The sequence below is a fragment of the Bufo bufo genome, chromosome 1, assembly GCF_905171765.1.
Source record: "Bufo bufo chromosome 1, aBufBuf1.1, whole genome shotgun sequence".
Taxonomy (NCBI): Eukaryota; Metazoa; Chordata; class Amphibia; order Anura; family Bufonidae; genus Bufo; species Bufo bufo.
The window spans coordinates 375,270,968-375,296,369 of NC_053389.1; the positions used below are offsets into that span (position 1 = coordinate 375,270,968).

The 25,402-nt window shown below is 41.9% G+C and overlaps 1 protein-coding gene across 7 annotated transcripts in view; it reads right to left on the reverse strand.

Annotated features, from left to right (window-relative positions):
• Nucleotides 1-25,402, reverse strand: part of ACSL6 (acyl-CoA synthetase long chain family member 6) — a 658,958-nt gene that overhangs the window by 186,106 nt on the left and 447,450 nt on the right. For all 7 annotated transcript variants that reach the window (XM_040405103.1, XM_040405087.1, XM_040405095.1 and 4 more), the window contains one exon: nucleotides 23,802-23,834. In XM_040405103.1, the coding sequence (XP_040261037.1) occupies nucleotides 23,802-23,834 (33 nt within the window). The remainder of the gene's footprint in view (nucleotides 1-23,801; nucleotides 23,835-25,402) is intronic.

Genomic DNA, 25,402 nt, shown 5'->3' on the forward strand with positions numbered 1-25,402 from the left:
CCATACTTCACAGTTGGGATGAGGTTTTGATGTTGGTGTGCTGTGCCTCTTTTTCTCCACACATAGTGTTGTGTGTTTCTTCCAAACAACTCAACTTTGGTTTCATCTGTCCACAGAATATTTTGCCAGTACTGCTGTGGAACATCCAGGTGCTTATGTGCAAACTGTAAATGTGCTGCAATGTTTTTTTTGGACAGCAGTGGCTTCCTCTGTGGTATCCTCCCATGAAAGCCATTCTTGTTTAGTGTTTTACGTATCGTAGATTCGCTAACAGGGATGTTAGCTTATGCCAGAGACTTTTGTAAGTCTTTAGCTGAAACTCTAGGATTCTTCTTTACCTCATTGAGCAGTCTGCGCTGTGCTCTTGCAGTCATCTTTACAGGATGCCACTCCTAGGGAGAGTAGTAGCAGTGCTGAACTTTCTCCATTTATAGACAATTTGTCTTAAAGTGGACTGATGAACAGCAAGGCTTTTGGAGATACTTTTATAACCCTTTCTAGCTTTATGCAAGTCAACAATTCTTAATCGTAGGTCTTCTGAGAGCTCTTTTGTGCGAGGCATCATTCACATCAGGCAATGCTTCTTGTGAAAAGCAAATCTAGAACTGGTGTGTGTTTTTTTATAGGCCAGGGCAGCTGTAACCAACACCTCCAATCTCATTTCATTGAATGGACTCCAGTTGGCTGACACCTCACTCCAATTAGCTCTTGGAGATGTCATTAGTCTAGGGGTTCACATACTTTTCCCCCCTGCACTGTGAATGTTTACATGGTGTGTTCAATAAAAACATGGTAACATTTAATTATTTTTGTGTTATTAGTTTAAGCAGACTGTGATTGTCTATTGTTGTGACTTAGATGAAGATCAGATCACATTTTATGACCAATTTTTGCAGAAATCCATATCATTCCAAAGGGTTCAAATACTTTTTCTTGCAACTGTATGATCAGTTACGCCGCACTTTGTTACTAAATGTTGTGTCCTAGGCTCTGCCTTGGTTGTAATGACCCTCACTGACTATTTCTAAGTACCTATACTATTCATGTATTCCTAATCTGGCCCTCAGGAGGGTTCGGCATCTGCAAATCGCCTTTCCCTAAGCCATTCTCAGCCCTGCCATCATTATTAAAATGTTAAAGACACAGCTCCCCCAACATGTTTCACCGCAGCAGCGGCGTCTTCAGGGGAATGGAGCTACTATCAACACGAGTGCTTCCTATCTCCAAGTCTTTATATCAGTGGGGTGGGTTTCATTTAGAAGTCACCTATCACATTGCGAGCTCGTATTGATTAATGTCCGCTAGCGGCCAATCACATATTTACTTTCGGGTGAAATTCTGCGCTTGCGTCCAATGTCTACAGATTTTTCGGGGTATGTTCTGCGCATGCGTCTGGTGTTTGAAAACCTTTTTTCCGCCGGCAAAGTTTGTGCGTATGCGTTAAGAGATAGACTCATTGTCGGCTAGATCCCCACACTATATGCGCATGCTCAGGGACTTCGATTTTCTTATTTCTCAGTTACCTCCCCCTATCTTCTGCACCTGCGTCCGGTGTTTGTAGACTTTTTCCACCAGCAATTTTGTGCACATGGGAGATAGATTTAGGGGCTCATATTCAGGGACTTTGATTTTCTTTTTTTCTCTCCATGTCCGCTGCGCTTGCGTCTGGTGTTGGGAAACTTTTTCCACCAGCAGGTTTGTACGCATGCGTTAGGAGATAGACTTATTACCAGCTTTTGTTTCCCCCAAGCTAGAGGCACATATTCAGGGACTTTGATTATCTCCTCATTTCTCCAATTCTTCCCTGTGTCCTCTACGCTTTGCACTCAGAGAGTTTTTTGGGGGGTATAGAATCAAGTGATTCCATCCCTATCATCGATAAAGGGGTGTCCAGACTTGGAATTATTGTCCTCTTCTCCGTATAACGCGCATGTGTAAGTGCTTATATTCAGATTTCTCTGCGTATCACTTATAAGGCGCCTATATTGGCATTTTTGATATTTACAAAGCTCCGATAAGATCTATATCACTTTGTTTCAGTATCTACTGTTCTACAGCGCACGCAGTAATATTAATATTAATATTTTCTCTTTCCTGTGGTACAGTGTATATGTCAGGACTCCAAATCAGAAACCCCCAAGATCGACAGTCCAGATGCGCTCCATGGCGATGGTCCATACCCCACATGGTAGACCTTTGGATCACAAGGTATTCTTATATAGATAAATATCTCAGTCTCTGGAATCAGTTGTCATATATCCATAGTTGTTATGGTTTTTCGCATCTACAGAAACTGAGAGATTTTTTACTGGTTTTTATATAGATGTTCAGAGTCAGTTCCCATTACTTTTTTGCATACATTTTCCCCCAGACTTTTAAGGATGTCTATATTGTCCGTAATTCATTTTTTATTTTTTGTAAATATCAGGATACACCTCTTGAATTTCCCTTTAATATGTCATGGCCTATGTTTTTCCTGGACGATTCTTTATTTAGCTAATTTTATGTATTTATTGTAGTCATTTTGCTACAACGTATTATAGAGAGAAGAGTACGTAGTAGGTATTTTCCATAGGGGTCACTGACCTCTCTCACGTTTGTTTATAGTTTTTATTCTCAAAGCAGGGTATCATATAAATGCTGTGTATGTGAAACCCTCATTCAGACCAACTGGACTCATTGTATTGAGTCGTTGAATCTATCTTGCTTCATTCTGCAAGAGTTTTTTGTCAAGATTGCATCCCCTGGGGCCCATGGTTAGTTTCTCTATGCCCAAAAAAAGTAGTACTGATTTTTTAGTCCCATGTATATATTTTATGTGTCTTGCAATAGGTGTATCTTTCTCCGTTTCTATTGAGCTTAGATGGCCCGATATCCGACGTCTCAATTCCTGAGTGGTTTTACCCACATACAACCTGGGGCAGGGACATGATGCTATATATACCACTCCTTTGGTTTTGCATGTGATCAGTTGTCTGATCTCATACTCCCTCTTATCAGCAGGATTAGTAAATTTTTTAATTCGTGGGACATACTTGCCAAAGAAGCAATCTCCACACGGTGATGACCCTCGTTTTTTTTTTCTCTATTTAAAATATTATCTGTTCCTTTCTCCTTTAGGTAGCTATGCACCAATTGATCCTTCAAGTTGGGACCTCTTCTGTACGTTACGCTTGGATTACTGGTAAGTACTGATCTTAAATCACTATCTGTCTGTATTATATACCAATATTTATTTAATATATTGTGTATCTCTTTGTTATAACCATCAAAGGTTCCTATACATCGGATGATGTCATTCTTTTTTTGAGGTGAGGGTTTCAAAAGATCTTCCCTATTTACGGTCTTTGCTCTATTGTAGGCTTTTTTTAGGGGGGCTGATGGAAATCCCCTCTTCTTGAACCTCTCGAAAAGATGTCCACTCTCCCTCTCAAAGGTTCCTTCATCAGAGCAATTCCTACGGGCCCTTAAATATTGGCCCGTAGGTATTCCTCTTCTGAGTGGCTCTGGATGCCAGCTCGTCCAGTGCAGATAGCTGTTAGTGGAAGTTGGCTTCCTGTGTACTTCTGTATTAAGACGTCCATTCTCCAGGATTTTAATTATTAAGTCCAGGAAAACTATCTCTCTCTCCTGTATTTCGTATGTATATCTCATCCCTATATTATTATCATTTAGCACTTGAGTGAATTCTTTAAACAGTGATTGTCCCCCGTCCCACAGGATGAGGATGTCGTCTATATACCTGCCCCAAAAAAGGATGTGACAGGTATATGACGACATCCCCTCCATGAACACCAAATCATTTTCCCACCACCCTAAAAATAAATTAGCATAGGTGGGGGCACACGATGTCCCCATAGCAGTCCCATTAATCTGTTTATAAAAGTGTCCTTGAAAAATAAAAAAATTGTGCTCTAAAACAAATTCCAACATGGATAATACAAAGTGATTGTGTTGGTGAAAGTTCCTGCTTCTTGTGCTTAGAAATTGGTGAGCAGCTTGGTGAGCAGCTTCGACATCCAGACTTGCTAAGATGGTATTTGATGTTATTGTTATTTCATTAATTTTAAGGAGGAGATCTTTTGTGTCCCTAATGTAAGATGGTAGTGTGGTGACGAATGGTCTCAATATCTGATCGATATATTGACTTATACCCTGAGTCAAATTGTCATTTCCGGACACTATTGGTCTTCCAGGGATAGGAATTTTATCCTTATGCACTTTGGGTAATGCATAAAAAGTGGAGATGGTGGGGTCTTTTTTTAGAAGATATACAAATTCATCTTTTGATAATAAATCTCTAGATCTGGCATCACAGAGTAAAGTTTTTAATTCATTTGTATAGGCCTTGGTGGGATCGTTCGGGAGTATTTGATACGTTTTTTTATCCCTCAGCAACCTCAGGACCATCTCAACATAGTCATCTCTGTTTTGGATGACTATGTTTCTGCCCTTGTCGCTGGGCTTAATTATGATATTCTCATTTTTCTTAAGTTCTTCCAGGGCCTCTAGTTCCTGAGTGCTTAAATTGGGTATAATATGATCTTTCCTCATTTTCAGAGATTTAATATCCTGCGTCACAAGATTCACAAACGTATCAATCTCATTAAACTGTGCAAAAGAGGGGGTGATTTTTGATTTAGGTTTTAGAGATGAGAAAGGAGGGTCTGGAATAATACATTGTCCCTCATTTTCTTTAAGTAGATCTTCCAATGTCTGAACACATCTCCTTTCATTTTCATACATCTTTCTTAGGTCCTATTCTTCCTGTTTATGGACCTTATGTAGGGCCAACTTTCGTGCGAAAAGATTAATATCTTTTATCCACATGAATTTGTCACACTGTGGAACAGGTGAAAAGGTTAGGCCTCTCTTAAGGAGTGTTCTCTGTGCTGTTGTCAATACATGCACAGACAAATTGATAATTTGTCTATCATTCACCTCCTCTATTGCTGTGATGTCTTCTACTTGCTGTAACCCCATTTTTCTCGATCCCTCAATTGGATCCCTGCCTGTCCTAAAAAAAAAGGGGGGCTATTGGTGGCTATTGGGCCCCAGGGGAGGCAATCTTGACAAAAAACTCTTGCAGAATGAAGCAAGATGGATTCAACGACTCAATACAATGAGTCCAGTTGGTCTGAATGAGGGTTTCACATACACAGCATTTATATGATACCCTGCTTTGAGAATAAAAACTATAAACAAACGTGAGAGAGGTCAGTGACCCCTATGGAAAATACCTACTACGTACTCTTCTCTCTATAATACGTTGTAGCAAAATTACTACAATAAATACATAAAAATTTGCTAAATAAAGAATCGTCCAGGAAAAACATAGGCCATGACATATTAAAGAGAAATTCAAGAGGTGTATCCTGATATTTACAAAAAATAAAAAATGAATTACGGACAATATAGACATCCTTAAAAGTCTGGGGGAAAATGTATGCAAAAAAGTAATGGGAACTGACTCTGAACATCTATATAAAAACCAGTAAAAAATCTCTCAGTTTCTGTAGATGCGAAAAACCATAACAACTATGGATATATGACAACTGATTCCAGAGACTGAGATATTTATCTATATAAGAATACCTTGTGATTCCAAAGGTCTACCATGTGGGGTATGGACCATCGCCATGGAGCACATCTGGACTGTCGATCTTGGGGGTTTCTGATTTGGAGTCCTGACATATACACTGTACCACAGGAAAGAGAAAATATTAATATTAATATTACTGCGTGCGCTGTAGAACAGTAGATACTGAAACAAAGTGATATAGATCTTATCGGAGCTCTGTAAATATCAAAAATATAAGTTATACGCAGAGAAATCTGAATATAAGCACTTACACATGCGCGTTATACGGAGAAGAGGACAATAATTCCAAGTCCGGACACCCCTTTATCGATGATAGGGATGGAATCACTTGATTCTATACCCCCCAAAAAACTCTCTGAGTGCAAAGCATAGAGGACACAGGGAAGAATTGGAGAAATAAGGAGATAATCAAAGTCCCTGAATATGTGCCTCTAGCTTGGGGGAAACAAAAGCTGGTAATAAGTCTATCTCCTAACGCATGCGTACAAACCTGCTGGTGGAAAAAGTTTCCCAACACCAGACGCAAGCGCAGCGGACATGGAGAGAAAAAAAGAAAATCAAAGTCCCTGAATATGAGCCCCTAAATCTATCTCCCATGTGCACAAAATTGCTGGTGGAAAAAGTCTACAAACACCGGACGCAGGTGCAGAAGATAGGGGGAGGTAACTGAGAAATAAGAAAATCGAAGTCCCTGAGCATGCGCATATAGTGTGGGGATCTAGCCGACAATGAGTCTATCTCTTAACGCATGCGCACAAACTTTGCCGGCGGAAAAAAGGTTTTCAAACACCAGACGCATGCGCAGAACATACCCCGAAAAATCTGTAGACATTGGACGCAAGCGCAGAATTTCACCCGAAAGTAAATATGTGATTGGCCGCTAGTGGACATCAATCAACACGAGATCGCAATGTGATGGGTGACTTCTAAATGAAACCCACCCCACTGATATAAAGACTTGGAGATAGTAGCTCCATTCCCCTGAAGACGCCGCCGCTGCGGTGAAACATGTTGGGGGAGCTGTGTCTTTAACATTTTAATAATGATGGCAGGGCTGAGAATGGCTTAGGGAAAGGCGATCTGCAGACGCCGAACCCTCCTGAGGGCCAGATTAGGAATACATGAATAGTATAGGTACTTAGAAATAGTCAGTGAGGGTCATTACAACCAAGGCAGAGCCTAGGACGCAACATTTAGTAACAAAGTGCGGCGTAACTGATCATATGCCTGGTGTCGGGCGACACCTACAGGCACTAAAGTGTAATCACACAGGTTAGATACAATTAGCCTGTATGTGATTTTTGTGTGAAAGAGTAAAGTCCTCCTGATCATTCAGAATAATACAGACACTGAGCCCACAGGTCCAAGCCCTCCATATACATTTTAATAAGTGTTTTTTGTGTGGAACATAGTGTTTAATAAAAGGAAAATAAAAGTTATATTTTAATTATAGGACCAGAAACAGGAAATTATAGTCAGCAGACTATTGGTATAATTGATAGGTGGACTCACGTCTAGGAATTTACTATAATATTTAGGTGGATTCACTTTTATGTATTCACGTTTTATTACACATTTCACGTTTGTGTTTTTACTTTTTACTTTGTGGTCCCATTGCGGATATATTATTCACTTCTCCCACTTGGTCGAATTGTGGATGAATTTTTGATCATTATATTGATGAATTATGGTTAATGATTATATCCATTTGAAGAGAATTGCCACATTTCTTACTCTATATATTTTATTTATAATATTATTTTAATTTATAATTTTATTTTTTATGAACGGTCAGAGGTCTATACAACCACTTGAGGACTATCTGAGATATTCATTGGTTTACCTGACCTTGGTCCGCCCTTGAATATCTATGAGATTCCTTGCACATTGGATACTGCCATACATCTATTGGAATAAAATTGTAATCAATATACATTTGTTCTATACGTTAGTTGTATTCTTCCAAATGAGTTGTGCACAACCACCCTATATTTTACAATGTTATTTCAAAGCAGTGTGGACTGACAAGTCATAATGGGACATCTGTTTGTTTTGTTTAATCCTTCCAATGGAGGTGGTGGGAAGTAAATGACACACAAGGAAAAATTTACTCCACCCCATCAACCAATTAAATTGCCATAGACTGAGTTAAAACCCATGGACTGAGCTATACTAAACTTGTTTTGAAACTGAGTTACCTTAGATTGTGAGCCCCATTGGTGACAGAGTAAAGCTCTGCAGAATATAACAGCGTTATATAAGTACGTAAAATAGAATATGTGGAACTGTTTGAGTTCGTTCTCAATTCCATCTGCCGTAAGTGCAGGCTGTATCAGCTATTTAGCACAGCCAGGACTGGCAACCTCAGCAGTGCCCAGGTTCTCAAGTTAGGCCCCTTTCACACGGGCGAGTATTCCGCGCGGATGCAATGTGTGAGTTGAACGCATTGCACCCACACTGAATACCGACCCATTCATTTCTATGGGGCTGTTCACATGAGCGGTGATTTTCACGCATCACTTGTGCCTTGCGTGAAAATCGCAGCATGCTCCTCTTTGTGCGTTTTTCACGTAACGTAGGCCCCATAGAAATGAATGGGGTTGCGTGAAAATCGCAAGCATCCGCAAGCAAGTGCGGATGCGGTGCGATTTTCACGCACGGTTGCTAGGAGACGATCCTAGCCGATAAGGGAAAATAATAGCATTCTGAATACAGAATGCATAGTAGAATAGCGCTGGAGGGGTTAAAAAAAATATATATATAATTTAACTCACCTTAGTCCACTTGATCGCGTAGCCGGCATCTCCTTCTGTCTTCATCTTAGCTCTGTGGAGCAACAGGTCCTGTGGTGACGTCACTCCGGTCATCACATGATCCATCACATGATCTTTTACCATGGTGATGGATCATGTGATGACCGGAGTGACGTCACCACAGGTCCTGTTGCTCCACACAGCTAAGAAGGAGACAGAAGGAGATGCCGGCTACGTGAGCAAATGGATTAAGGTGAGTTAAATTATTTTTTTTTAACCCCTCCAGCGCTATTTTACTATGCATTCTGTATTCAGAGTGCTATTTTTTTCCCTTATAATCATGTTATAAGGGAAAATAATACAATCTACAGAACACCGGGTTTGGGTACCAAACACGCACGATTTTTCTCACGCGAGTGCAAAACGCATTACAATGTTTTGCAATCGCGCGTGTTCCCGCAACGCACCCGTACATTTTCCCGCAACGCCCGTCTAAAAGAGGCCTTAATGACACCAAATGTAGTAAAACACAGCGTTTGGTGGTCTGCCTGCCAACCAACAAGAAATGACTTTAACTACTAGTCTGCCATCCTGAAAAAGGCCTTGCTGCTTGCACTACTGTTGTCTAAGGGTGGACAGCCAAGGTAATTGCCTGCCCAAGACTTCCTGCACCAACTAATACACCAACCAACCAGCGGGGCTGATGACCTCACAATGACATGCTGACCAGTGAGGGGAGGAGCTTCTTCCACAGACAAGGTCATGAACTGTCCTACAACCACTTAAAGGAGGCTCTGAAACCTGCACTTAGAATTGTCAATACACATGCAATCCCATCATACGTCAGCACAGAGAAAGGATGGGTAAGAGACTGTGCTAGACAAAATTACAAAGACATTTATTAAGAATGGTGATTTATACGCCAGTCTTAATCCCTCTGTGCAGCTGATGGATGCTCCAAAGTTAAGCATCTACATAACTTTGGCTTTTGCTGCCGCCAGCTGTGCGATATGATTTAAATGCCGACCCGGCAAACTAGGAAAAAGACAATATTGACAAGAGGATTCCAAAGTCACCACAACCTGTGCCTTTAAGAAGATCAGAAGCAAGAAAGAGTTCTATGAAAAGTACTTGTTAGGGTACTTTCACACTTGCGGGTTAAGTAAAGAATGGCAAGAAAGAGATAACTAAGTTTTCAATGGATTTCAATGGCTTTTGTCACTAAATATCCAAGATAACTGTGCTATGTGTTATCAGAGTCAATTTCAGCTCTGCTACATCTGTCATTGATAGCTATATGTTGTTGTATCCAATGTATGCCCTCTTTATATAAGCCTTTGAGACCAAAATGATTGCAAAGGAGCAAGGGTGGATTCAAGTGTGAAGATTTAGTTTCCTATCATTTGGATTCCATTTTGTTTCTGGCCTGTAAAGCTCCAGGTTGATTTCAAAATCCAGAGTTATACTTTGTTTTCTCCGAGTTTTTTTGAGAATTATTTATTTCGGATCCAGAAAATGGCCATTCCAGGGTCTGGAATAATAATGGATGAACAGGATATATACAGTGACCCTTTTACTGCACATGCGTTGGCTTCACTCCACTAGGGAGTGATGTTCTTTATTTAAATCTATATAGAAGCTGTAAACCTTTTAGGGGATTGTCAGAATCGCATCCGATGGGTGGACGTCTTGTGTAGGGACCTAATCGTTGCTTCCTGATCGAGAGTGCCTGCTTTCACTGAAAAGGGATTCCCAGCTGATGTGTCGCTGTCAGATGATGTTAACTCAATCAGTGATGCATGTACCTTACTAGATATAGTCAGGATTCCAGTTGAAATGTTGATGTAATTATGTATTACATACGTTATTGTTTGTATATAGATAAGTGTAAAAGAAGGACATTATATCACTATATATACTAATTATATTTACTAAAGTCATATAAACCTTCCTTTGAAGTGTGGTTATAGTTTCAGTAAAAATCTCTATTTAAAAGCTATGGACACCTTTGTAAAAAAAAATATTACACTAATTAAGTAATTTTGTGGAGAAAATAATGTCTCCAATTGGTTGTATATCTTTTTTTTGTTTTTGTTCTACAGCCTGCTGTGCTTCCTATGCACAGCAGGCTGCTCTCAGTGGATTTACAGAGAATCCGTCATCTGATAGATTTTCTGTAACTCCTCCTGTCTCCACACTGCGCGCAGTATCTCCCTGCTAATAACAGCCCCAGCCTGCGATGTGTTTTACAGCTCTTAATACACACGTTGGCACTTTCATTATCTGCCCTGCCATGTCTATTAAGGGCTGTAAAACACATCCCTGCTGTCATTAGCATACACATTGTGTGCTAATACAATGGTCAGTGCTGTCATTACCATACACATTGTATGCTAATGACAGCACTCATGTCACTACACATATAGTGCTGTCAAACTGGCCATTTTACATCATCCCATTGCCAACAGCATTTTCTGGTAAGTGCCCGCCGCCTGCTCCCCCTGGCCCTTGGCAGCGTTCACCTTGCTCTAGCAGGGAAGATGTGCGAAGCTGGTAGAGACACACCCCAAAAGGCTTGCAGCTGTAATGCAGCAAAAAGTATTGACTCAGGGGGGCTGAAGACAAGTGCACGACACATTTTTCAGATTTTTATTCATTAAAATTTTTAAAAACCATGTATCGTCTTCTTTTCACTTGAAAAAAATGTGGAAAAGTTCAAGGGGCATGAATACTTTTTCAAGGCACTGTAGTACTGCTATATGATACACACTCATTACACACACACATATACTGTATGTACACTATGTGTATGTATTGTGATGTGCAAATTTTAACTTCACATTTAATGCTTCACATACCAGGATAAAGCACATTTGAAATTAACATTTAACACAACACATGGCATTTAACCTCTTAAGGACACATGACGTAACGGTACCCTAGACCCCCCAGGGGTGCTGCTGCTTGCCCCCCTGCCCCACCCCAACTTTTTTGGGGTGCAGGCATTTTTTTTGTTTTGTGCGTACGCTTACTGTGGCCGCCACTGTTAGCGCATCGCACACCCCACCGCTGATCAACTTCGGATGGTTGATCAGCGGTTTTGAAAGTTTTGTAAACATTTTTTTCACATTTTTTGCCTTTTTTTAGTTAGTCTTTTTTATTTTTTCTGTTAGTTTTAGGGATAAGTCCGCGAACACCCGTGCCCCCACACACACGCACACCAAATAAAGATTTACACGCACGCACATACACACGCAGACACACACTCCCCTATGGCCCGCCGGATGTTCTTGGCCGAGGAGGCATACGCCCAGCTTGCCTCCGAGTCTGAGAGTCCCAGTAAGGACGAGGATGACCCCACTTTCCTGTTGTCATCCGCATCCTCCTCATCATCTACCGATGATGATGAGCCCCCAAGGCGGCGGAGACGCCACCAGGCGGAGCAAGGGGACCGCCATGTTAGGGATCCTGTGGCCCACCCTAGTAAGAGGAGCTCTGGGGCTCGTACTAGTTTTCCGGCCCACCAGTTAAATCCACTGGAGCCCCCTGCCGGTGAACTGAGCCCGTGATTCCTGATTTTGAAGGCCAATCAGGAATCCAGATTTCCAAAGTGGCCTACACTGAATATGACTTTTTTTGTCATTTTTTCAGTGACCAACTGGTAAATCTAATGGTGGAGCAGACGAACCTGTACGCCCAACAGTTCGTTGCTCAACACCCGGGCTCCTTTTTGGCTAAGCCCGGTGGCTGGACGCAGTCAGTCAGTGCAGCCGAGATGAGGACATTTTGGTGCCTCGTGCTGCATATGGGCCTAGTCAAGAAACCTAGTGTCAGGCATTACTGGAGTGGGGACGTCCTCTACCAGACCCCACTTTACAGTACGGCCATGACACGCTCCCGGTTTGAGGCCATCCGGAAATGCCTGCATTATTCAGATAATGCAGCATGTCCCCCCATGCCTATGTACCTGGAAGGGAGGTCGCGGTTGATGAGTCTCTCATTGCGTTCAAGTGGAGGCTCATTTTCCGCCAGTATGTTCCCTCAAAGCGGGCGAGGTATGGCCTGAAGCTGTACAAACTTTGTGAGAGTACCTCAGGGTACACTTAAAAGTTTTGTGTGTACAAGGGGCGAGATTCCCGTATTCAACCCCCAGAATGTCCCCCCACTCTGGGTGTTAGCTGGAAACTTGTGTGGGACCTTATGCACCCACTGTTAGATAAGGGTTACCACCTTTACGTGGATAACTTTTATACTAGTATCCCCTTGTTCCAGTCCCTCGCCGCCAAATCCACGTCCGCTTGTGGGACCGTGCGGAAAAATCAACGCGGCCTCCCTGCCCACCTCCTCCAGGTACCTATCCCCAGGGGTGAGACCCGTGCCCTTACCACTGGAAACCTGTTGCTGGTCAGATATAAGGACAAGAGGGATGTCCTTGTACTGTCCACAATTCATGGTAACGGCATCACCCCTGTCCCTGTGCGAGGTACCGCGGCAACGGTCCTCAAGCCCGATTGTATCGTCGACTACAATCGGTATATGGGAGGAGTTGATCTCTCTGATCAAGTCCTCAAGCCATATAATGCCATGCGCAAAACCCGGGCATGGTACAAAAAAGTTGCGGTCTACTTGGTACAGGTTGCCATGTACAACTCTTTTTGTGCTGTCCCGGAGCGCTGGCAACACAGGGACTGAAGAGACTCCATCTTGTCTTCTCTATGATGTACAGAATTGTTATAATATCTCACCCACGCACTTCACATCCCCCCCGCTGTGAGTTAGGTTCACTTATCTGTCTCAGGACAGATTCTGGGAATCTCCCAGAATTAGAACAAATGTTCTAATTCACTCAGGGTCATTCGGCACAACTGCATACATTCTTATATGTGACGTATTACATACCCATAAAAGGATGTTCCGGTAGTATCTGTATGGGCGTCAATGTTTATAATTTATGATTGGTTTAACGCTGTTGTTATGCAAACTTTTCTGCTGCCTATATGAGGCCAAGCTATAGCATAATAAAATTAGAGTGTTTCTCAGTGATTGCCTGTGTGCGTGTCTATTATTGCCAACTGAGAAACATCTCTCCTGACGTCAGTGTCTCAAACCAAGGTGGTCGTAGAGGTCCAGAAAGGTCCAAATCCTTTCAGTTTGGGGGCTCAGTCCGGGATAGAGAAGGCCATCTTCGTGTCTGGTAAGAGAGACATCCCTTTTGTCCACTGCCGGGTCCGAGGGCACTGGCCACATCTCTACCCGTGAGTTTTTATTATGTATCCGGGATACATTGTTAAGCCTTAAAAATAAACTCCGGGAGTTTATAATAAGTACTTGGAGTACTTTCATGAATAAGGCCGGCACTTGGAGTGCTACGCACGGAAAAAAATCTCAGGGGGATTTGTTTTGTGTCAGGGACACATCATAGGATCTCAGGATCCATTCCGTAAGTTGTTGTGTGTCAGGGACACACCATAGATTCTCCTGGAGATCTATTTACTTTATCTAACTGTCGACAGAGATATTTTTAGTACCAGGGGTACATGTAAGAGAACAGTCTCCGGGAGACTGTATAAGATACATAGAGTTTTAAGATTCATCTGTTTGTGTGAGAGCTATTGTTCTGGTGGTAAGTGTAAGAACATATCTCACTGTAATATTATCACTCTGTCATTTAATAGATTTTCCTCCACCCACAGTAAGAAAATGCAAGTGTGAGTTTCCACCTCCCAACCAGGGACTGCACGCTGCAAATAGTGACAGCCTGATTCTCCTTCCCAATCTCATGTTGATTGTAAAGCAGTGCGTTTTCTCATGGACCTCAGACAAAATACAAGACTTTGAGAAACATTTATATGACAAGGAGGCAGACCCCCACACATAGTTAAAAAAGTTCAGGAGCCAACCGTGAGTAAACAGAGACAGCAGAGACATTTCTCAGTTGCTCTCAGTCATCTGCTGCAGAAGCTGTCTGTTTCAGCGTGATAAACTTGAAAAATGCTTTCTTCTCTATCCCGGTTGATAAGTAGACCAGACTAATTTAGCTTTTTCCTTTGAGGGTCGTCAACTCACCTGGTGCAGGAAGCACCAGGGATATGCTGATTCACCTGTAGTGTACAGCATTGTCCTCCAAGCCAGTTTAAAACACTGGCCCCCCCCCCCCCCCCCAGGGTTTTGTGCTCTTGCAATACGTGGATTATTTGTTATTGTGCAGTATGTCAGAGGAGGCCAATGTAACAGATGGTTTATCTTTGTTGAAATGGTTGTCTGAATGTGGACACAAGGTGTCACGCAAGAAAATGCAATGGTGTAAAAAGCAAGTTGAATACTTGGGCTTTGTTCTCACAAAGGGAGAAAGGAGAATCAGCACAGAAAGAGTCCAGTCTGATTGCGGGCCTAGTCACCCCGCACACCAAGAAAGAAATGTTATCTTTCCTTGGTATGATAAACTACTGCAGACAATGGATTCCTGATTGCTCCTACTATGACAATGTAATGAGACAAGCCACTCTGGCAGACATGCCAGATCTCATCAGGTGGTCTGAGGAAATGTTTAATGCATTTGATTATTTGAAATGTTCTTTTAATGACAAGTCTGGGTTTGGGCCTCCCTGACTACAAACTCACATTCCACGTATATGCTCGACAAAATTGTAAAACCATGGCGGGTGTGCTGACACAATATCACGGAGGCAAGTAACGTCCTTGTGCTTTTTTCTCAAAGGTGGTTCTGGCATCTGTCCAAGGAATGCCAGCCTGTCTGAGATCTCTTGCAGCCTGTGCTGTGATGGTTGAGCTTGCAACGCCACTCACAATGGGACATGAGACTATCCTGTACACCACACATGATGTACTAAGCCTTCTCAAAGGCATACACACACAGCACATGTCCGCACAAAGACTATCTGGATGGGAGATTCTACTCCTCAGCAATGCCTCCCTCCAAATCAAATATGCAACACACACCTCAGGTCCAGCACCTATCTTGAATGCCCTATTAGGACTTAAAGGACCTGAGGATCACTTGACAGAGGCACATGATTGTATACACGCCATACAACATGAGACATCACCCCACTCTGATTTACCAGTAGAAGGGGATACTGATGTTTTTGTTGATGGATCCTGCAGCAGACCAAATGATAACACTTATCATGCAGGCTATGCTATTGTTATGCTACCCGATATTGTCCTGGAAGCCAGACCCATCACATACCAATCTGCACAAGTAGCAGAATTGATTGCACTCACGAGAGCATGCATACTACATGAAGGCAAGCCAGTCACCATTTACACTGACAGCAGGTACGCACATGAAGTGGTCTGGGACTACGGGGTCATTTGGCAAAGGAGACGATTCATTGCAGCTGATGGTAAGCACATCTCACATTCACAACTTGTCATACAACTTTTAGAAGCCATAAGATTTCCCTCACAGATTGCAATTGTCCACTGCGGGGCGCATACTGGTGGTAAAGAACATGTGTCCCAAGGCAATGCCCTGGCAGACACGGAGGCCAAGAAGGCTGCACTGATGGCCCCGGCCACATTGCAAATGGTGAAATTAGTACCTCCTTCACTTGAGTTAACTCAGATGCTTGTGGATCTCCAGTCCTCAGCTACTGACGATGAAATGGTCGATTGGTGTTATCTAATCTTGCAGAAGAATCCTAGGACAGAATTAATCTGCAAAGAGGGGGAAACATGCATACCACAGCACAGCTCCCCTCTGTTCATTGCACATTTTCATGGAGTAGGACACAACAGCATTCAAACAACACACATGCTGCTAGCACAGAATTTCTATATTACAGGCATTAAACAGTTAGTGTATATGTAGGTACTGCGCGACTTGTACTCCCTATTGCTTTCTCAATCAGGATGGCACCATGAAGATACGCAGTGGATATAACAGGAACTTACAGTTCGGTTGTAATGTCTTAATCCTAGATGTTTCTCTGTGGGCACTGTTCTTCTGGAACAAAATCCCAGGGAGGTTTTGTCCCATGCGGCGCTTGTGGTGTCTGCAAAAAACTAAAAATAAATAAAAAACAGCACACCAACATGGAAATAAAAAATGAATGGACAGGGGACACAGAAACATATAAAATAAAAGACCACATAACCTGCAGGAGCCAGGGAGCAATATATGCCATAACATGTCCGTGCAAAAAAATGTATATAGGACGTACAAAGAGAACTATAAGCAAAAGAATAGGGGAACATATTTACAACATAGGAAGGAAATATGAGGGCCACCCACTCTCCAGACACTACAAGGACAAACACGGAGGAAACTACAGCGGCACCACTTTCCGGGGTATTGAAATAGTTAAAAAAGACAAAAGAGGAGGAGATTTCATCAAGAAAATGTCCAGATCAGAAAGCCGCTGGATATTTAACTTGAACACTCTGGTACCCTCGGGTCTTAACTCAGAGATAGAACTATTTGCCTTCAACTAACACATCAATCAAAGCAAGCCAGGGATGTAGGAATTAGGGAAGGGAGGAGTCACATACCTTTAAAAGCAGCATCAGGAGACAGAGGATTCATCCCTGACGAAGATTAGCGAACTAATCGAAACGCGTTGGAGAAAACTTTGGTCCTCCTGGTCCACCGTAGCCACTGCCGTGACGTCACGCAGCGCTCCGAGCGAGCGCGAATAAGCGGCTTCTTTTAAACCACGAGCTGTGCCACCGGCCGGGGCAAGCTCAAGAAACAATTTTATTAAAAACAGTTGTTACTATTAGGGCCCAGCTCCCCAAACCTTCCCTCATCCCGGACGGCACCAAAAACAAAAGAAAAAAGAAAAAAGAAGAGAACCGGAAAGACGCAGAAGAACAGTGCCCACAGAGGAACATCTAGGATTAAGACATTACAACCGAACTGTAAGTTCCTGTTATATCCACTGCGTATCTTCATGGTGCCATCCTGATTGAGAAAGCAATAGGGAGTACAAGTCGCGCAGTACCTACATATACATTGCATACATCATTTATTTGATATCCAACGGTGGCGATACCGTTGCGGTACCGCTGCGTCAGTTTAACTCAGTGCAAGCGCCGGTGTATCACTACTGTTTTATTAAACAGTTAGTGTCAGATTATGTGGGAAGGTGTATCACATGTTTGAGGAACAACCCAAACACCAATGTAACCAGATTGATTAAAGTCCTAAGTGAAATTGAGGAAAAAAGTTGCTTGTAAGCCTCCTTGTCTTCCACAGAAACCAACTCACCCATTCCAAGTGGGAGATATCGTGCTGATAAAGAAATTAAAGAAAGGAAAATTTGCAGGAGACTTCACCTACGGACCACCGACTACAGTGGTAGCCGTGACCCGTACAGCAGTACTCACGGAAGAAGCACCTACTTGGATCCACGCCACCAGAGTGAAACTGCTCAAGGAGGCACCCCAAAAGGAGGTAATAACGGGGACAGACAGTCCTGACCTCGAAAAAGGACAAAGTGAGGTACTAACGGGAGCAGACAGCTCTGACCTCGGAAAAGGACAAAGTGAGGTACTAACGGGAGCAGACAGCTCTGACCTCCACCAGGATGCACTCCCTCAATTCTGGAAGATGGCACAGATGGTCCACTTGGACTGTGGGATTACTGACGATCCTAATGACTCTGCCGGAGGATAACAAAGCTGAAGTTGCTATAACTCAGAAAGGTGGAATCACTACCTTCTGGTACAATTCCTCCAGTACTCACGTTGCAACTTACTCCTGTCTATGCAGCATAATGAAGTGCAGTCCTTCCACGAGATGTGGCAACCACTATAAGAATGGACATACCCTCAGAAACAAACAAACCCCCTTAAACCCTGTATCTTAACTTTGAACAATATGAGAGCAATATCTGACCCAACATATGAGGATACCCTCTTGCAGCAGAAACTGGGTTCTCTGATGCCAACCTATGGTTGGAATGGATGAAGTACAGCGCTGCTTCAGTAAATAAAAGTAATTGTTATATATGTGGGACCGCTAAGCCTCACCTAGGTACTGTGCCCTTAAAATTGCCCTCTAGTGTTGAGGAATGTTTTTTGCAATTATTCTCAAATTCATCTAGTAACCAGTCTGCATGTGAAGAATGGAAGCAAAAATACCCACTCCTCATAAAAACTCCCTACCCTGGTGCAGGTATACATATCTATCCTGGTAACTATACCTGCCACAGAGGGGGAGATCAAGGAAGATCCCTGGGTAATTTCACTGAAGGATACTGTGCAACTTACAGTGAAACAGATACCTCCCTCACACAGAATCAAGTATACTCGATTGGAGATGTATATTGGATCTGTGGGGATGGAAAGATAAGATCTAGACTAGAGGGTTCCTGGAAAGGTGAATGTGCTCTTGCTAAAGCCATCATGAACATACACATCTTCACTGAAAATGAGAAAGACACTCAACACGTGTGGGTTGAAGCTACCTTTTGGGAGGGCACGACGGTTGCATATATACGCAACCGTCGTGCCCTCCCAAAAGGTAGCTTCGACCCACACGTGTATATTGATGCAATCGGGGTCCCAAGAGGGGTCCCTGATGAATTCAAGGCCAGAGGTCAGGTGGCAGCAGGATTTGAATCCATAATTCCCCACATAACAATCAACAAAAATGTAGACTGGATCAACTATATTTACTATAATCAACAAAGGTTTGTAAACTACACCAGGGATGCGTTACAGGGTGTAGCAGAACAGTTACAGGCAGATTCCATTATGACATTTCAAAACCGCATGGTACTCGATATGATACTTGCAGAAAGAGGTGGTGTCTGTAAGGTATTGACAGACCCCTCATCCTGCTGCACGTTCATACCCAACAACACCGGCCCTAATGGTAAGGTCACACTGTCAATAAAGAAACTCGAGGATTTATCAATCGAGCTCAAAAGAAACTCAGGTATCGATAACCCTTGGGATCAGTATTTTGGCTGATTCACTACCTGGAAACAGGCACTTGTACAGTTGGGAATCATTATCCTGATAATTATTATAGTAATAGAAATAGTTGCAACATGTATCATACCATGTGTACGGAAACTGATAATGAAAGAAGTATCAAATATGTCATTTTATGAGACTCTGCTGCCTAATCCTGAAGACAACTCACATGAAGGATATAGAAAATATCTGGCGGTATACAGGGAAAAGGGCAAGGGTAAGAACCATATTATCTAAGAAATTTGGTTCTAAGAGGGGATTGAAGAGACTCCATCTGGTCTTCTCTGATGTACAGAATTGTTATAATATCTGACCCACGCACTTCACATCCCCCCCCCCCCCACCCACGCACTTCACATCTCCCCCCCCCCCCCCCCCCCCCCCCCCCGCTGTGAGTTAGGTTCACTTATCTGTCTCAGGACAGATTCTGGGAATCTCCCAGAATTAGAACAAATGTTCTAATTCACTCAGGGTCATTCGGCACAACTGCGTACATTCTTATATGTGACGTATTACATACCCATAAAAGGATGTTCGGTAGTATCTGTATGGGCGTCAATGTTTATAATTTATGATTGGTTTAACGCTGTTGTTATGCAAACTTTTCTGCTGCCTATATGAGGCCAAGCTATAGCATAATAAAATTAGAGTGTTTCCCAGTGATTGCCTGTGTGCGTGTCTATTATTGCCAACTGAGAAACATCTCTCCTGACGTCAGTGTCTCAAACCAAGGTGGTCGTAGAGGTCCAAATCCTTCCTTCAGTTCTATGAGGCAGTCCTTTTCGGACTGGGAAAGAGCAGGCCGGAGTACCTCGGGAACTGGAGGCGCCCGGATTGTCCCTGGCCAACACTTTCCAGGTGTGGTCCCCCATACTGGAAAGAAGGGACAAACCCAAAAAAGGCGCAGAGTGTGTCACAGGAGGGGGATACGGAAGGACACCACTACTCAATGTGACACGTGTCTTGATCATCCGGACCTCTGCATTATTGGTTGCTTCAGGGAGTACAAAACTTCCATGGAGTACTAAATTTATATCCCAATGTAGCCACTGACAATCGGATAAAAAAAAATATGGTTCTCAGACTTGAGACACCAAAAAAAATTATAAAGACTAAAATAATTTAAAAAAAGTATACAAATTAGGTATCTCCGCGTTGGTAATAATCTGATCTGGGGGGTTAGGTCATGGGGTATTTTTATAGAGGAGATTAACACGGTTAGAAAAAAAAAAACTGTGCAAAGATTTTTTTTGTCACCTTACATAACAAAAAGTTTAATAGCAAGCGATCAAAAAGTCATATAGCCCCCAAAATAGTGCCAATAAAACCGTTCTCTCATCCCGCAAAAAATGAGCCCCTACATAAGATAATCGGCTAAAAAACAAAACAAAAAAATGACTCAGACTTTAGAGATACAAAAAAAAACATTTTGTATCAAAAAGGATAATATAGTCTAAAACCTAAATAATTTAAAAAAAGGTAGACTTATTAGGTATCGCCGTGTCCGAAAGAATCTCCTCTATAAAAATACCCCGTGACCTAACCCCCCAGATTAACACGGTCAAAAAAAAAAAAAAAAAACGGTGCCAAAACAGCTATTTTTGGCACTTTTCCATTTCAATCCGTTTTTTCCAGTAACAAAGCAAGGTTAACACCCAAACAAAACTTAATATTTATTACCCGGATACTGCTGTTTACAGAAACGCCACATTTGTGGTTGTAAACTGCTGTATCACTAAAAGGCAGGGCGCAAAAGGAAAGGACCGACATGGTTTCTGGAAGGCCGATTTTGATGGCCTTTTTTATTGACACATGTCCCTTTTGAAGCCCCCCTGATGCACCCCTAGAGTAAAAACTCCCTAAAAGTGACCCCATCTAAGAAACTACACCCCTCAAGGTATTCAAAAATGATTTTATAAACTTTATTAACCATTTAGGCGTTCCTCAACAGTTAATGGCAAATGGAGATGAAAATTTCAGAATTTAGATTTTTGGTTACCTTGCCTCACAAAAATGTAATATAGAGCAACCAAAAATCATATGTACCCTAAAAATAGTCCCAACAAAACCGGCACCTTATCCCGTAGTTTCCAAAATGGGGTCACTTTTAGAGAGTTTCTACTCCAGGGGTGCATCAGGGGGGTTGAAACAGGACACGGTGTAAATAAACCAGTCCTTTTTCTCTATGTCACGGATGGTGTACAGGAAACAAGACAATGCAATATAATCAATGACTCACTGGATCCACAACTAAGGAACAAAAGGGAGACCCCTGCATGAGACCTGCCACTCTCCCTGACTGCTCAGCCTATGCGAACACCCCAAAGGTGGATGGGCGCATATCCACGTACCTCGGCTATCTAATACCTGAAGACCCTACGATAGTGAGGGGACACGACCACCGGCTCCCTACACCAGACACGGAGGGAGTCAGGGTCTCCTGAAATCCAGCAGACAGAAAATCACAAATAAAGGAACAGTACTTATCTTGCAGAGGACTGGGTTATAGGAACAGCATGCACACACACTCCAGGAAGTTGTATAAGCCGCACACTACTGCATTATGGGGAGGAACTTAAAGGGAAGCAATCAGTCCAACTGCATGACAGCTGAGATAGACTAATGAGATAAGGAACTGAAACCAAAACAAAGAAACTCAAGGAGGAGGATCTGGAAGGCTCCTGTCAGAGCTTCTCAGCTGCCTGGTTGTGACACTCTACGCCCCACCGTGTGGCCGTACAGTAGTGTACGACCACATATGGGGTGTTTCTGTAAACGGCAGAATCAGGGCAATAAAGATACAGTCTTGTTTGGCTGTTAACCATTGCTTTGTTAGTGGAAAAAATGGGTTAAAATGGAAAATTTGGCAAAAAAATAAAATTCGCAAATTTCATCCCCATTTGCCAATAACTCTTGTGCAACACCTAAAGGGTTAACAAAGTTGGTAAAATCAGTTTTGAATACCTTGAGGGGTGTAGTTTCTTAGATGGGGTCACTTTTATGGAGTTTCTACTCTAGGGGTGCATCAGGGGGGCTTCAAATGGGACATGGTGTAAATAATCCAGTCCAGCAAAATCTGCCTTCCAAAAACCATATGGCACACCTTTCCCTCTACGCCCTACTGTGTGGCCGTACAGTAGTGTACGACCACATATGGGATGTTTCTGTAAACGGCAGAGTCAGGGCAATAAAGATACACAGTCTTGTTTGGCTGTTGTCCCTTGCTTTGTTAGTGGAAAAAATGGGTTCAAATGTAAAATTTGCCCAAAAATTTAAATTCTGAAATTTTATCTCCATTTGCCATTAACTCTTGTGGAACACCTAAAGGGTTAACGACGTTTGTAAAATCAGTTGTGAATAGCTTGAGGGGTGTAGTTTATATAATGGGGTCATTTTTGGGTGGTTTCTATTACGTAAGCCTCGCAAAGTGACTTCGGACCTGAACTGGTCCCTAAAAATTGGGGTTTTGAAAATTTCTGAAAAATGTCAAGATTTGCTTCTTAACTTTACACTTAGCCTTGTAACATCCCCAAAAAATAAAATATTCCCAAAATGATCCAAACATGAAGTAGACATATGGGGAATGTAAAGTAATAACTATTTTTGGAGGTATTACTATGTATTATAGAAGTAGAGAAATTGAAACTTGGAAATTTGCAATTTATTACAAATTTTTGCAAAATTTTGTATTTTTTTAAATTAAAAAAATGATTTTTTTTTTACTTCATTTTACCAGTGTCCTAAAGTTCAATATGTGACGAAAAAACTATCTCAGAATGGCTTGGATAAGTCAAAGCGTTTTAAAGTTATCACCACTTAAAGTGACACTGGTCACATTTGCAAAAAATGGCCTGGTCCTTAAGGTAAAATAAGGCTGTGTCCCAAAGGGGTTAAAATGTTCAAGTTTGCTGCCTTGTTGTGTGTAGTGCATTAAATGACAAGTTAATGTTTTCTGCATCTGTATGTGTAACAAATGTACATACCCAGATTAACACTATTGGGGTCATTTATCAAACTGGTGTAAAGTAGAACTGGCTTAGTTGCCCATAGCAACCAATCAGAGTCCACTTTTAATTTAGGACAGCTCCTTTGGAAAATGAAAGAGGAATTTGGTTACTATGGGCAACTAAGCCAGTTCTACTTTAAACCAGTTTGACAAATTACTATAAATATAAATATATATATATATATATATAAAAATAAAAATATTATACAGTATATATACAAACCTGATTTCTGACTCAGCTGCTCTCTGCACTACCTCTCCTTTCTGACCGAGCAGAAATGATAGATCAAGTTACAACAGCTGTTAAAAAGTTCTGATTGTTGTAACCTTGTGTAGTAAGGGCAGGAGAGAAAGGGTATACCCTGTACCCCCTCTACATCTCTAACCAATAGTGCCTGGGGCTGCACTCGCACCCACTACACACTGCATTCTGCTTTTATCAAGCAATTTACCAAATGTGTTATGTTTGCTTAAAATTATCCTCCAGACTCACAATTGGTGACCTTCTGTTCTTTCTCCCACATTCCTAGAGAAGGGAAAGATAATGTTAGAGTTATAGTAGTATATTACAATTCGGGATTCACTAATACAATCTCATTGTCAATATACACACAACTATTATAGAGAATTATCAAGTAGCATTAAACAGTTTAAAAGTACATGTATACCCACTACTGAAAATGATTATATGAAATATTATTTATTAAGCAGTTCCATTACCAAAAGCATGAGGCCACAGATTTAGAGGAACTCTTATCAATTATTGTAGGGGTACGTTTTGAGCAGTTGGCATAAGAGAAGGAATTTCTGCAGCCTATGTAGTGTATACGAAATGACGTTCATCTCGGCATCTGTAGCTATTTAACAATTTCTGAGATGAGAATATGATATCTTTACAAATAATATTTACTAACATGTTAATAGTATATATACATAGTCAGCTTTTTCATATTTTTTTTTATTATATAGTGCCAACATATTCTGCAACACTTTCTGTTGCAACAATATACACTTGTTTGTAGTAGGCAGTAAAAATGTAGGGTTTGAGCAGTCTAACACGATTCATTAGGTGCCACTTCAGCAAATAGCATTTATCCTATAGATGAAGTTAATACAAGGCACTTCTTAACGCATTGTGATTTTCCATCACCACCCTGTAATCCATCACTGGAGTCTGTGTTGAACACTATAGGAAAAAGCACCACCAGAGAGGCCAACACTTATTCCTATATTGTACAAGCACAACTACCACTACAGGATCGCAAGGTGGTCATAACCATGGAAACGTGCAGTGTATAATGTGATGGAAAAATTTATCCAGCCAGCAAAAGAAGCAATATGGAAAATCACAATACATTAGTAAGTGCCTTGTATTAACTTTCTCGATAAATTAGGCCCCTTTCACACGAGCGAGTTTTACGCGCGGGTGCAATGCGTGATGTGAACGCATAGCACCCGCACTGAATCCTGACCCATTCATTTCAATAGTTCTGTGTACATGAGCGTTTTTTTTTCACGCATCAGTTCTGCGTTACGTGAAAATCGCAGCATGTTCAGCATTCTGCGTTTTTCCTGGCCCCATAGATGTGAATGGGGCTGCGTGAAAAACGCATTGCATCCGCAAGCAAGTGCAGGTGCGTCGCGTTTTTCACTGATGGTTGCTAGGAGATGTTGTTTGTGAACCTTCGGTTTTTTATCACGCGCGTGAAAACCGCATCAAAATTCATTGCACCCGCGCGGAAAAAACTGAACAACTGAACGCAATCGCAGATAAAACTGACTGAACTTGCTTGCAAAATGGTGCGAGTTTCACTGAACGCACCCTGAACGCATCCGGACCTAATCCGTCACGCTCGTGTGAAAGAGGCCTTACACTTGCTGAAGTGAGACAACCCCTTTAAAGATTTATTCACATACCATGGTCATGTTGTGATTTTTGCTGTCAAAACTGCAGTATTTTTGGCATGATTTCAGGAAATAGCGGCAACAAACCAAAATGTGAATAAACGTATATGGAATATGTAGGTGATATGTGCCTGAGGAGGCTGTAGTAAAAGTGTGTTCCCAAGCATAGACATAGGGCCAGATTTATCA